The 14,546-nt window shown below is 39.7% G+C and overlaps 1 protein-coding gene across 16 annotated transcripts in view; it reads left to right on the forward strand.

The window, feature by feature from the left end:
* Dlg1 (discs large MAGUK scaffold protein 1) overlaps positions 1 to 14,546 on the forward strand; it is a 207,644-nt gene that overhangs the window by 56,182 nt on the left and 136,916 nt on the right. For all 16 annotated transcript variants that reach the window (XM_052740547.1, XM_052740550.1, XM_052740551.1 and 13 more), the window contains one exon: positions 11,534 to 11,698. In XM_052740547.1, the coding sequence (XP_052596507.1) occupies positions 11,534 to 11,698 (165 nt within the window). The remainder of the gene's footprint in view (positions 1 to 11,533; positions 11,699 to 14,546) is intronic.

Genomic DNA, 14,546 nt, shown 5'->3' on the forward strand with positions numbered 1-14,546 from the left:
CTGCCCCCTTCCCCATTCAGGAGAGATGGGCCCACCCCTCACCATGGATTAAGGGGAACTAGCCAATGGCATGGACTTAGGAAAGCTCACTCCACCCCTTGCCTGAGAGGGTCAGCCCCAGTGGCCCCGACTGACCAGCTCAGCTACCACCCAGGCCCACAGACGGGCCTTGGGTTGACCCACCCTAACATCTACACCATCTGGGACCTGCTAGAGCTATGAAGGAGTTGGTCCTGTGGAACAGTACCTGCAGGATCTTCATGACTGGGGCAGCCTTGGGATATCTCGGAGGAGTTGGGTGAGGGTCCAGTGATGATGGTGTGCCAGAAACCAGAGGCCTTGAACCAGACCAGTGACTTACTGCAGTGAACATTTACAAGGAAAGCTGATTGGACAAAAGGGTACGCTGTGTGACACACCAGGGCTCTCAATGCCACTAGGATGAGTGAAGAGGTGTTGGAGAGGTGGGAAAGACAGAGGGAGCCAAGAGGGTTGGTTTGGTTGTTGTTTTTTCCCTTTTGTTTGTTTGCTTGTTATGGTTTGAATTTTTTTAAAACTTGAATTTTCTTTTAAATTTTCTTTGGGGGAAACACTGCAGGGATGAGGGGCAGATATAGGAGACTGGAAAGTGAACGGAATTGGGGTGCATGACGTGAAATTTGCAAAGAATCAATAAAGAAATTATGTTAAAAAATAAATAAAGGCCGGGCGGTGGTGGCGCACTCCTTTAATCCCAGCACTCGGGAGGCAGAGGCAGGTGGATCTCTGTGAGTTCGAGGCCAGCCTGGGCTATAGAGTGAGTTCCAGAACAGGCTCCAAAGCTACACAGAGAAACCCTGTCTCGAAAAACAAACAAACAAACAAATAAATAAAACTGGACAGTGGTGGCGCACGCCTTTAATCATAGCACTTGGGAGGCAGAGCCAGGTGGATCTCTATGAGTTCGAGGCCAGCCTGGTCTACAGAGAGAGATCCAGGACAAGCACCAAAACAACACAGAGAAACGCTGTCTCAGGAAAAACAAACAAACAAATAAATAAATAAAAATGTTTAAAAATTGATTAATAGGCATTTACACATAATTATAGTATGGAATTTGTAGTAAATACGTGATTTTCAGGAGATGCCATTTCATGGTACTAGAGAGATGGCTTAGTGGACAAATGCACCTGCTGCTGTGCAAGCATGAAACCTGAGTTCAGATCCCAGCACTTAGGTTAAAGAACAAAAACACAAAATGGATGCGGCTCTGTACAAGTGTAATCTCTGCAGCTATAGGAGTGGAAACACTGATCACTGGATCTTGCTGGCTGCCAGCCCCGCTCCAGGTTCAGTGAAAGCCCTGTGTCAATGGGAATAAGGTGGAGGTGTAATAGTAACAGAAGACCTGATGTTCTCTCTTGGCCTTTGTGCAAGTGTGTACACACACAGACACACACAGAAATACTGTTCATGTAGGCCTGTGACTCCTTACTCTGCCTCCTTGTCATATCCTTTAAGTAATAATCTAGTGGGGGTTTGGTGTCTTTTATTCCAATTAGAGGCCATTGGGTGGGAGAGTTTCCTGTCTCTCATAATTGCCCCCTGTACTACCCCTCACTAATTAGGAGGAAAACAAAAACAAAACCATTACAGTGTAGATTTGAACAATCTGGCTGACAGATTTTATTCAGCTAACTCATGCTTAAGGCTGAGCTTACAAATAATTAAATACTAAAACAGCAGCAGTTTAAATAAATGTTCCTCCCCTGCTCCCCAGTACAACCAGCTTGGAGGTAAGGGTCTGTTCTAGGTACTAAGATTGCTCCATTGAGAGTCTGTTGTAATTCCAGACATACCGTAGAAAGAAGAGGTAGAAAGGGAGAGGGATATGGTTTACAGAACCAGTAAGTGTCTGCTTATGTTTCATTGATTGTGTCTATCTTAATGTTGACTCTATTAGCAAGAAAGAGTGGGAAGCCTGGTAGTTAGCTTTAAGTAGCCTGTGTATTAGAGGAAAGCAAGGAGAGCAGGTGGTAGTGTTGAGTGAAGCAGTGTGTAGTTTGACTTCATGTATTAATTTTGCTGAAGTCATTAATTTCATAAGTGTTATCACTAAATTATTTATCTATTTAGCAGAAATACAGGATAAATTAAAACAGGCATTCTTAAAAAAATAGTATGTTTCTTATACAGAGTTATGTGCTTTGTAATAATGATGTTTCTATTCAAATGTATGGTGCACTTTGGCCATATTCACTTCCCCTTATTTGCTCTTGTCCTCTCTCACTAGTATTCTTTCTCTTCACAGCCATGGTTCTATTTTGTGTCTGTTTGTGGTGGGTGTGTGCATTTACAGGCAAGTGGATAGAATTGGAGATCACCAAATTTAGTGTAATAAGCCAGACCCAGAAAGATACATACACGGGATGTTTTCTCTCACACATGAAACTTAGATTGGCTTGCTTGTATATTTTTCTTGCTTGTATATTTTTCATGCCTTAGTACTCTTAAGATTTAAAGCAGTGTATTAAGTTAGAGTGGAGAGAGCAGAAACCCTTGTTTCAGATTTTAGAGAAATACTTCCAGTTTTTCCTCATTTAGACTATAGGTTTGTCATATGGCTATTGAAATATGCTTCTGTTCCTAGTTTCTTTGGGACTTGTTTGTTTTGAGACAGGGTTTCTCTGTGTAACCCTGGCTGCCTTGAAACTCAGGAGCTAGCTGGTCTTGAACTCAGATCTGTGCCTCATGAGAGCTAGGATTGAAGTCGTGTGGCATCACTATATAGGCCTTTGGGGCTTTTATCGTAAAAGATGTTCGTTTTTTATCAGAGGCCTTTCTTGTATCCTTTGTGATGATTATTGTAGTTGGACTTTTTTGTCAGCTCCTCAGTAATGATATGGAGACTTCTTATTAATTATAAAAGTTTGGCCTTAGCTTAGGCTTGTTTCTAACTAGCTCTTACAACTTAAATTAACCTGCATTTTTTTTTTTTTTTTTAAGATTTATTTATCAATTATGTATACAATGTTCTGCCTGCGTGTACGACTGCAGGCCAGAAGAGGGCACCAGATCTCATTACAGATGGTTGTGAGCCACCATGTGGTTGCTGGGAATTGAACTCAGGACCTCTGGAAGAACAGCCAGTGCTCTTAACCGCTGAGCCATCTCTCCAGCCCCTAACCTGCATTTTTTATTCTACATTCTTTTACTGGCTTCTTACTTCATCTCCATTATGCCCATTCTGGTTATTCAGCATCTGGCTGGTAACTCCTCTTCCTCTTCCCAGTGTCCTCTCTGTCCACAAATCTTGCCTAGCTATTGGCTGTTCAGTTTTTTATTAAGCCAATCAGAGTGACACATCTTCATAATGTACAAAAAGGTTATTCCACAACATTTCCCTCTTTTTGTCTAAATAAAAAGGAAAAGTTTTAACTCTAAAAATACAAAATTATATACAATAAGAACAATTACAAAGTGAGAAATATACTCACAATATCCAGTCCATTTGTATTTGGCAAATTCAGAGAAAATACTCTATTATCTATCCTATCTTGATGAGTCCAAAGTTTTGTACCTAATTTACTTTCTATTAAGATTAAAGAAAAACTAGATAACTGTAACTATTTAGTTTTTAACTCCATCAAAGATCCGAGAAGAATATACTATTTCCTGAGTAAATAGGAAGTGCAGAGAAGGCAACTTCTAAAGCTATGGGAATGACAGGGACATCTGGTTGCCTGGACAGTCACCCTAGGCTCCTCTGTAATGTTGGGACATCCATCTTTGGCCTACAGGCCTTGAATATCTGACAGACTTTTCTATGAAGCAGGAATTTTGAAGGACTGTCTTATCTTGTCTTGGCAAAGTTTGGTGGTCTTATCCCTCTGTGTCCTGCTTGTCCAGTTTGTACAATACATTGTCAGCAGTCAAGGCAAGGGCAATTTCTTGTCCAACTGGCAAGCTTTGCCACAATGAAAGCAATCTCAGTAAGGAGATTCTTTGATGCCCACTATCCTTTTTTGAAGTGAATTGGTGCTGCCAGAAGCAGACATGTCTCATTATCATGAAAAGCCTTATGTTATTAAAACATTTTAAATGCATATTCTGTAGGTCTTTGAAGTGTTTGGAGATTATCTGTCTATCTAAATAGATCTCTGTATGACCTTGGAAACATACCTAACATGAGCATAAGTTTGATTGTTATAGACGACTATTAACCTGTATTTCTTTATTATCCTAAATAGCTTTCGAGGACTAAAACTTAATACATTTTTAAATGAGCTGCATAGGTACAATACTTTAAACAAGAGTAGAAACATATATACAGTATAACAAAAATAACCTTAATTAATATCAGTATACAAAAATCCATACCAATGTAAAATATTTGAGACTAATGGTTGTTCAAAAGTAGACTCAACAATCTGCCCTTTTATCCCATCATTTCTAAACCATATTCCCCTTTTTCCCTTCAGAAAGAGATCCCTAAATTGAACCTTTGTTTAGCTTTCTCCCTGACTATGACCAGTAACAATTTGTAACTAACCGGGCCCCCCCCCCCCCAATGATGAGAAACATCCATAACTCACCGAACAACCAAAAACCATCCACCCCATCTCTTGGGAATGTGGATGTTGAGTTCTCTAGACTGCTTCCTGTTGTTTGGGGGCAACAACATCTTTTAGGAGACACTGAGAAAATTAAGACAATGATCAAGTCCTGGGAGAGCTAGCTGTTGTCCAGTCTCAGTGTAATGGGAGGGTGCACGGCTTAACTGAAGTCTGGCTGGAGTAGTCTGTGAGGCTGGACCATCTCAGCCAGCAGCCTTGAAGCTGTTCTGGATGTAGAATTCTGAGGAAACTGCAACAGAAGCATTCTGAGATGTTAGATCACCTGGGCCACCTGTTTTCATTGGTGTCTGGTCCCCTTGTTCTGAAAACACACAAACTTTCAAAGGTAACATACATATCTACATTAATGCAAGTATGGACTGTGTGTTGTGCACAAGCCAGCCAAAGATTTTTTTGTTTTATGCTTGAGTAGGTAAAATGTATGTCACCTGTCTTGTAGTTTTTCTAGGTTTATTTCTTTACATCTGTAGTCAGGATTTTAAGGGAGTCTTTCCTGATCAAATCTGATCTCTATCAAACTTGAATGAATCCACAGCCTTTCATTTTCTGTGGAAACAAAAGTGAAACCTCTTCCCCAATATAACTTTTTTTACTTCCATTTTTAAGTTCATACATTTTTTTAAAATATATAGGTTGCTTTAATTTAGTAGGTTTTTTTTTATAATTCATTGTCTCTCAGCAGCTATTGTTTGCTCATCAGTAGTCAAAAAATTAGAAGTCAACAAGACACCATATAGGATCCAGACTGCAACTAACATACTCACTCCCCCACCCCACCCTGCACTCCTTCTCTCTCAAGTCTCTTTGACAAAATTAGCCAAAACCAGGTTTAGACTCCATTTTATTATTTATTTTCTACTATATTTTTAAATTCTTATCTATTATTACTTCTTTGTTTCAGCCCTCAGGAAAATAAATATTGCCAGAAACTACCTTTGTACATACTCTCTGTACATACTGAAAAATAATGAATATGTCCCCATACTACTGGAATATAGTATTTAATGCTACCTTGAAACTGGTCACTAAACATTAATAGATAAACGTTTTATTTAAGAATACTCTTTTTACACATACACACCACATACGTGACACAAAATAGAAGTGCAGGGTACAATTGAACACTGTTCTGCTTTGCTACAAAAACCACACTTTTAGAGTCCACACATCAGTGAAGCTCTGTGTTATGTATTGTTCTGTACTCTTTTTTATTCTGTGCTTCACTTTCTTCATTTAGCATGATCTCCAGTTCCATCCATGTTGCCACGTGACAGGATTCCATTCCTTTTTATTATTGGATAACGTTCTGTCTGTATATGTACCACCACATTTTCATTACCCGTTCACCTGTTAATCAGTACTTCAATTATTTCCATTTATCAGCAGCAGTGAACCTGCAAGTACAGGTGTGGTGACTTTATTAAATTCATACTTTGTGGGTGTATCCCAGTAGTGAGATTGCTGGATCATATGGTAATTCTATTTAGGTGTGTGTGTGTATAATTTTTCGAGACAGGGTATCTCTGTAGCCCCACTGTCCTGGAACTAGTTCTGTAGACCAGGCCATCTTGAACTCATAGAGATCCTCCTGCCTCTGCCTCCTGAGTGCTGGGATTAAAGGCGTGCCCCGCCACTGCCTGGCCTATTTTTAAAATTTTAAGGAACTTCCCTACTGTTTCCATAGTAAGTATACTTACTTATATTCTCATCAACAGCATACAAAGATTACCATTATTAATAGCCATCTAATAATAGTCAGATGGTACCTTGTGTGTCTTTGATTTGTATTTCTGTGTTGGCTGCTGATGTGGAGCCTGGTTCACATGCCTCTTGGCCTTTTCTGTGCCTCATTTTAAGAAATGTCTGTTTCTGTCCATTTCCCAGTTTTAAATTGGGTTATTTGGTGGTTTAACTATTGCATGTTTTAAATCACTCTCTTTTTCTGCTTGCTGAGCCTGTGTTAAATGTGTAGCCGTCACTTTCCTTATTCTGTAGCCTGTCTTCAGTCATGAGTGCAGCTTTTCTTGTGCAGCAGGTTTTTCTTTGAAATCTCATGTGTCTATTCTTGTTTCCTGTCTGAGGTCTTAGCAAAATTCCCTTGCCATTCTAATGTCCTGAGGTATTGTCCCTATTTTCTTTTAGTGGTTTCATCGTTTTAGGTCTTACAGCTAAGTTTTTAATCCATTTTGAGTTGATTTGTGTTAACAGGGATTTTGTTTCATTCTTCATAGACTATCAAATTTCCTCAACATTTATTTGAATTAAAATACACTTTCAGCTGGGTGGTGGTGGCCACCTTTTTAAATCCCAGTACTTGAGAGGCAGAGGCAGGTGGATCTCTGTTAGTTCGAGGCCAGCCTGGGCAACAGAGTGAGTTCCAGGAAAGGCGTCAAAACTACACAGAGAAACCCTGTCTCGAAAAACAAAAAACAAAACAAAACAAACAAGCAAACAAAAAAACACTTTCAAGTTCAGTAGCATAATGCCTCCTGCTTTGTTCTGTTGATGATTGCTTTGGCTGTTTTGACTGTGGTTGCATTTGAATGGCTGGGTTCCTTTTTCTAGTTCTATAAACAATGTCACATGTATTTTGGTATGTGTGTATTGAATATTTAGATCATGCTACCAGCTCACCTACACCCCCACCCATTTGTGTGTGTGTGTGTGTGTGTGTGTGTGTGTGTGTGTGTGTGTGTGTATCTCTGTAGTGACTTCTAGAATCAGGTGTGAGTTTTTCCCTCATTCTTAATGTTCAGAGATTTATTTTGGCTATTCTTGGTCCCTTGTAATTCCATATGAACATTAGAATCTGCTTGAAAATATGGGAGGGAGGGAGGGAGGGAGGGAGGGAGGGAGGGAGGGAGGGAGAGAGAGAGAGCGAGAGCGAGCTATTATGGGTCATCTTAGGAGGGTGGTAACCAATTTTTGTGTGTAATGAAATCTAATTATAGAAAAATTCAAGCATTTCTCCTGTTACTTCTGTATATATCATACTAGCAAATTACCAAATAATTGGTGAAGTGTAACTTTTACATGCGTTCCATTTAATTAGTGAAAAAAGTTAGCTTGTCATCATTTTGTAAACCCTTCTCCGGGAACGCCTTGTTTTAAGCACTAAGTATCAAGAAGTACTAATATCACAAAAATAAATAGCTAGAGATTTTGTGCTTTCTGATGAAAGAACACACCATTAGATGGCTCAGTGGTTAGGAGGACGTGGGTTGGGTTCCCAGTACCCACATGGCTGCTGACAGCAATCAGTAACTCCAGTTCCAGAGGACCTGTTGCCTTCTTCTGGCCCCTAAGGGCACTGCAAACATAAATGCAGGCAAAACACACTCATACATAAATGAAAAATAAATTAATTTTAAAGAAAAGAAAATGAAATAAAAGATCAAGAGGAAATGTATAGATTAAAAGGTGACTAGAAAACAGTATTTAAAATGATTTCTCTGGTCTTTCAGAATGAACTTAATTTATTTCTTATTGTTAATTTCTTTAATCTACATTCATGAGTATGAACATACACATTTTTACACAATGCACAGATCTATATGCCTGTTCAGTGTATATATAGTCACTATTGTTTTGCCTTAAAATGTTTAAAATGTATTTGTGTTTTATTTATGTATATAAACAACTTTTCTATAAAATATAAATACCTAATTTTGAAACATGCTTTTTTCAGTTCAGTAATTTATATCTTCAGCCTTTCCTTTCCTTTTTTTTTTTGGCGGTGTGTGGGGGGGTGTTTCTTTGTAGCTTTGGTGCCTGTCCTGGAACTCGCTCTGTAGACCAGGCTAGACCTCGAACTCACAGAGATCCACCTGTCTCTGCCTCCTGAGTGCTGGGATTAAAGGCGTGTGCCATCACCTCCTGGCCCTGTTGCATTTTTACTTGATTTAACTTACATAGTATTTCCTATGATGCTTGTATCATAGTTTACTTAGCCTTTTTGGGGGGGAGGTGGAGTGGGGGAGACAGGGAGAATCTATTAATAGGTACTTTTAATTTTTTCCCCCCCAAACTACTCTGAAGTCAAGGTCCTTGTGGTGGAGGTATTTCTCCTAAAAATACATGTGACTTTGGTGGAACTCCTGTAAAGTTGCAAGTGTGACTTCTTTGTGTCATATCTGCCATGAGTAAAGTTTGTTTCCACTCAACTGAGTTAGGTATCTACTACGAAAAGAACTTTCTCTGATGAGGGTTAAGAGTATAACAATAAGAACTTAGAGTACAGTTTATTACTATGTACAATTAGCATAATAATAGAACTAGGTTCTCCCCTAGGGACTATGACCTAGACAGCCATTGGCTTTTGGCCCAGGGGTCCAGGCCCAGGTTCCATCTTGGGTAGCAGACTTGAAGTGCAGTCAGGAAGTGGTTGGTTACTGTTAGAGCATTCACACCCCTCTTTTCACCAGAGGACATTACATCGGGGGCATATCTTGCCAGGCCAGGCACTATTTTTTATTCAGCCAGTATTCGTGTTCTTCATTGATACTCTTTCTTTTCGTTGTGCTACTCTTTTGCTTTCTCTGACAATGATACTGGGTGACATAACAAAGACATTTTTTTTTTTTTTTTTTTTTTTTGGTTTTTCAAGACAGGGTTTCTCTGTGTAGCTTTGCGCCTTTCCTGGAACTCACTTGGTAGACCAGGCTGGCCTCGAACTCACAGAGATCCACCTGCCTCTGCCTCCCGAGTACTGGGATTAAAGACGTGCGCCACCACCGCCCGGCCAACAAAGACATTTTTATACAAGTATGTGATGTACATTGGAGCGTATTTCTCCTCCTTTACTTCCCTTCTTTCCTTGTTAGTCACCTTTGTCCCCTAGATACTTTCACACCATGTGTACTTCCATGATTTTATGTATTTACATGAAGTCTGAGAACTACAAAGGAGATAAAACATGCACTATTTATCCTCCTGAGACTGACTTTATTTGCCCAGTTATTATCTCCAGGTGCATTCATTTTCCTGTAAACTTCTTTATAGCTAAAAGAATTCTCTTTGTGCATACGTGCACACATTTTCTTTGTCCATTCCTCTGTAGATGGATATCTAAGTTGGCTCCTTAAAGCTGTTGGGACCTCCGCATGGAATTGATTTTTGTGCAGTGTGAAAAATAGAAATTTAGTTCCATTCTTCTACATGTGTGTCATTGCTAATGTTTCTAAGATTGATTCCTAGAAGTAGAATTACTAGGCAGAGAAATAAAAATATTTTCAGAGCCTTTGAATCATTGTGAGACTACCCTCCAGAAAGATTCTTAATGTGAATGTGATGAATTTTGCCCATTTTTCTTCATGCTGACACCTCTTCTGCTTATTAAACAAGTTGAGCATTTTCCTATAAGGTATTGGCCTATTTGTGTGACTTTTAAACATACTTATTTGTGTTTGTTGGCTATTCTTCGCTAATAATTTATAAGAATAGCTTTAGTGGCCAGTAATAGTTTGAGTATTGTTTTATTTCCTGTTATACCTTCTTTTTTTCTTTTCTTTTCTTTTTTTTTTTTTTTGGTTTTTTGAGACAGGGTTTCTCTGTGTAGTTTTGGTACCTGTCCTGGATCTCGCACTGTAGACCAGGCTGGCCTCGAACTCACAGATATCCACCTGTCTCTGCTGGAATTAAAGCCACCACTGCCCGGCACCTTATTTTTTCTTTATTGTTAGTTTTATTTGTGAGTAATCTGAGTGTGTTTTGTTTTAACTTTTTGTAGAGAACAAACATAGCCTGGATTGGAAAATGTGCCTTATTTTTTTTTTTCCAGTTTCTATTACTATTATTTACTTTTATATGTTGTGAGGTAAATTTGTTTTTAAAAGTTATGTTAGTCTTTTAAAAACAGATTGCAAACCCCCTTCCCCCCCCCCAAAAAAAAAAAACCACCCTAATCCCCAGCACTTAGGAGGCAGAGGCAGGCAGATCGATCACCATGAGTTCGAGGCCAACCTGATCTACAGAACGAGTTCCAGGACAACTGGGTCTATACAGAGAAACCCTGTCTCAAAATAAAACAACAAAAACAAAACAAAACAAAACAAAAAAAAGATTGTGCAGGGGGCTGGAGAGATGGCTCATTGGTTAAGAGCACTGGTTGCTCATTTAGTGGACCCAAGTTCGATTCCCAATACCCAGGTGGCAGCTCACAACTGTCTGTAATTCCAAGATCTGATACCCTCACACAGACATGCATGCAGGCAAAACATAATGCACATAAAATAAAAGTAAACAAACCAACAAAAAGATTGCATAGGGCCGGGCGTGGCAGTGCACACCTTTAATCCTAGCACTTGGGAGACAGAGGCAGGCAGATCCCTGTGACTCTTATATATTGGCGGCCAGCCTGGTCTGCATAAGTAAATAATAGGATGACAGGGCTACAGAGTGAGACCCTGTCTCAAACAAACAGAAAAGATTGCAAAGAAAAGAGAAGTGTGTCTCTGTCTGTCTGTCTATCCATGCACACACAGTGATTAAGATTATTTTGTTAGGTAAAGGAAAATGCTATTTTCTGCTGGGCTAATTTTCAGTTCTAAATAAAATGGCTGACTGGCTTATTTTCTTTTTTGTACAAGTTAACAGAACAAGAAACCAGACCAGTTTAGCTAAATAAGCAGATTTTTGTGCTGACTTCATTCAAACATCTGCCTTTTAGAGATACATATAGTGTTGGGGAAGAAAGAAATGGTCAAGTTAATATTTAAACTTATATTGCAGTTTTTTAAACCTTTATCAAGATTTTTAAAATAGAGTCCTGTTTCTCTCAAATTTTATGAATAAACCGTACAAAATGCTTTTATATTGTTTATGTTTAATATTTGAATAGTTATGAAGATCATTATTTGAATTAAGCTTCCTTTGGTTTTAGGGTTTCTTCATATTTAATAGTTTTCTTTACTTCACAGAAATACCGGTATCAGGATGAAGAGGTACCTCCTCCAGAGCACATTTCCCCACAAGTCACTAATGAGGTGCTAGGTCCAGAATTGGTTCATGTCTCAGAGAAGAACCTGTCAGAGATAGAGAATGTCCATGGATTTGTTTCTCATTCTCATATTTCACCAATAAAGGTAGGATAATAACTGTTCGTTACTATGGTTTATTGCTATGACTTAGATGTTACTTTTGTTTATAAATAATTGTTCAAGCTCATGTAAATTCCCCACTCTTTGGGTTGGCTTTAGTTTTATAGTCCTAAAGAATTTCATGCTTTTTAGTAACGTTTCAAATTCATTTTTAAACACTTAACATAAGTCTTTTAAATTTCTGTCTTGGTCTGATCTCTTCTTTCTTCCTAATCACAATCCTGAATTTGATGTTTACCTTTAAAGTTCTACTACATATTTAGAGTTATAATCAATGTATTATTTTGTGTATTTTGAACTTTGTTTAATAGATTCATATATCAACTTGCATTTTTGTGCAACATTATATTCCTACAACTTATTATTTAGTTTCACAATGTAGAGTTTTCTATTTTATATGCATTCATAATTTTTCTCACTTTTAATTGGTATTGAATTATTTTTAGGTTATTGCTAGCTAAAAATAGAGGACAGACATATGACCCCCTCCCCCATTATGGTGCCAAACTACAATATTTGTATAATTTTCACTTTGAAAAGCAAGATGCAAGGCTTTAATAAATACATAGTGTTCTTATTTTTCTTTTGAAGTGATATTGTGTCTCGAATATACATATCCCTTTTTATAGTGAGCTAGGATATACTTACTCATCAGTCAGGTTTCATGTTTTGTGGCTTGCCTCCTTAGGATTTTTGCTTGCTTTTGTATGGAACATCATTTGACCAGTTTGTAAGTGAATGGTTTTTTGAGACAAGGTTTCTCTGTGTAGCTTTGCGCCTTTCCTGGGACTCACTTGGTAGCCCAGGCTGGCCTTGAACTCACAGAGATCCACCTGGCTCTGCCTCCCGAGTGCTGGGATTAAAGGCGTGCGCCACCACCGCCCGGCGTGAATGGGTTTTTATGTTTGTTTCTTTGTTGTTATTCATTCCCCTCCATATTCTGATTGAATCCTTTGTTTATTGTAAGTGTTGCTTATAAAGAACATTTCTTTACCTTTTCTATAGCTCAGACTGACCTAGGATCTTCAGTTCTCTTGTCTCAGCCTCCCGAATGCTACTGGGATTACAGGTCTGGGCCACCATACCCAGTACTGTATCAAGTGTTTTTAAAGCTAATACGTAATAGCAAAACTTAGAGAACTTGCCCAGCATGGTGCCATATACTTGTAATCTCATACCTCTGGGGCCTGAGCTAGAGAGAGACTGCTGCAAGTGAAAAGTCAGGTTTGGGCTGCATAGAGAAACCATGATCTTCCCTTTACTCCCAAATAAAAGGAAAAGATTAGTAATCGAAACAGATTGCATAGTATATTTGTACTGTGTATATTTACACTATAATATATTTGATGGACATATTCAGTCTGCAATATTTGTTTCCTATTTGTTTGTTTGTTCTTTTCTCATACAATATATCACAATCACAGCTTCCTCTCCCTCCACTCCTCCCAGTTCCACTCTCCCCCAGATCCTCTCTCCGACCCCCATCTTCCCCTAGAAGAGTAGGTCTCCTAGGGACATCACCTGAACACGGCACAATACGATACAATAATACCAGGCACAAACCTTCACATCAAGGTTGCTTGTAGCAACACAGTAGGAGGAAAAGGGTCCCAAGAGCAGGCAAAAGAGTCAGAGACACCCCCACTCCTACTGTCAGGAGTCCCTCAAAAATACCAAGCTAACAACCATAACTTATATGCAAAGGACCTAGCACAGATCCATGCAGGCTCCACGATCGCCAGTTCAGTCGCTGTTAGATCCCATGATCCTCGGCTAGTTGATTCTGCAGACCATGCTTTCTGGGTGTCCTTGACCCCTCTGACTCCCAAAATTCCTCCTCCCCCTCTTCTGTGAGAGCTCTGAGGGAAGAAATCTGATGGAGACCTCCAACCTGGACTCTCTCTCCACCTCTTGTTTGGCTGTAGGTCTCTACATCCACTCCCTCCCTTCAGCTGCCGGATGCAGCCTCTGATGATAACTGGACAAGGCACCAGTCTATGATTATAGCAGATCATCATTAAGAATCATTCATTAATTTTCATTTATTTATTTATTTGCTAGTTGTGTTTGGCTCTGCCCTGGGTCTCCAGTTCCTGGGTCATCCAGACAGTGGCAGACATGGGCTCCCTCTGGTGGCATGGGCCTCAAATTAGACTAGTCAGGAGTTCTGAACTACCATTGCTCCATCACATCTTTTTTTTTTTTTTTGGTTTTTCGAGACAGGGTTTCTCTGTGTAGCTTTGGAGCCTATCCTGGAACTCGCTCTGTAGACCAGGCTGGCCTCGAATTCACAGAGATCAGCCTGCCTCTGCCTCCCGAGTGCTGGGATTAAAGGCGTGCGCCACCACTGCCCGGCCTGCTCCATCACATCTTACAGGCAGGACAGATTGTAGGTCAAAGGTTTTGTGGCTGGGTTGGTGTCCAGTCCCACCGCTGGAAGCCTTGCCTGGTTTCACAAGGTGGACAGTTTAGACTCTGTATCCTCCATTCCTAGTTGTCCTCGCTAGAGTCACCCTCATAGATTCTAGGGAGTTTCCACTGCACTAGATTTTCACATCACCCCCTCCCCGCTGCCCTGCACTTCCAATTGTCTCTCCCTATACTCTCTTTTCCACCCCCCACCTGATCCCACACTCACTTGCCCGCAGTCAGCTGGCAGGGTCTGTTCTCTTTCTCCTTTCCAGGGAGATCCATGTGTTCCCCCTTGAGCCCTCCTTGTTACCTAGCTGCTCTGAGTCTGTGGATTATAATATGATTATCCTTTACTTTACAGTTAATATCCACTTAAAAATGAGTACATACCATGTTTGTCTTTTTGCATCTGGTCTACCTC

Source organism: Peromyscus californicus, unplaced genomic scaffold (genome assembly GCF_007827085.1).
Source record: "Peromyscus californicus insignis strain IS unplaced genomic scaffold, ASM782708v3 Scaffold_16__1_contigs__length_79575227, whole genome shotgun sequence".
NCBI classification, from domain to species: domain Eukaryota; kingdom Metazoa; phylum Chordata; class Mammalia; order Rodentia; family Cricetidae; genus Peromyscus; species Peromyscus californicus.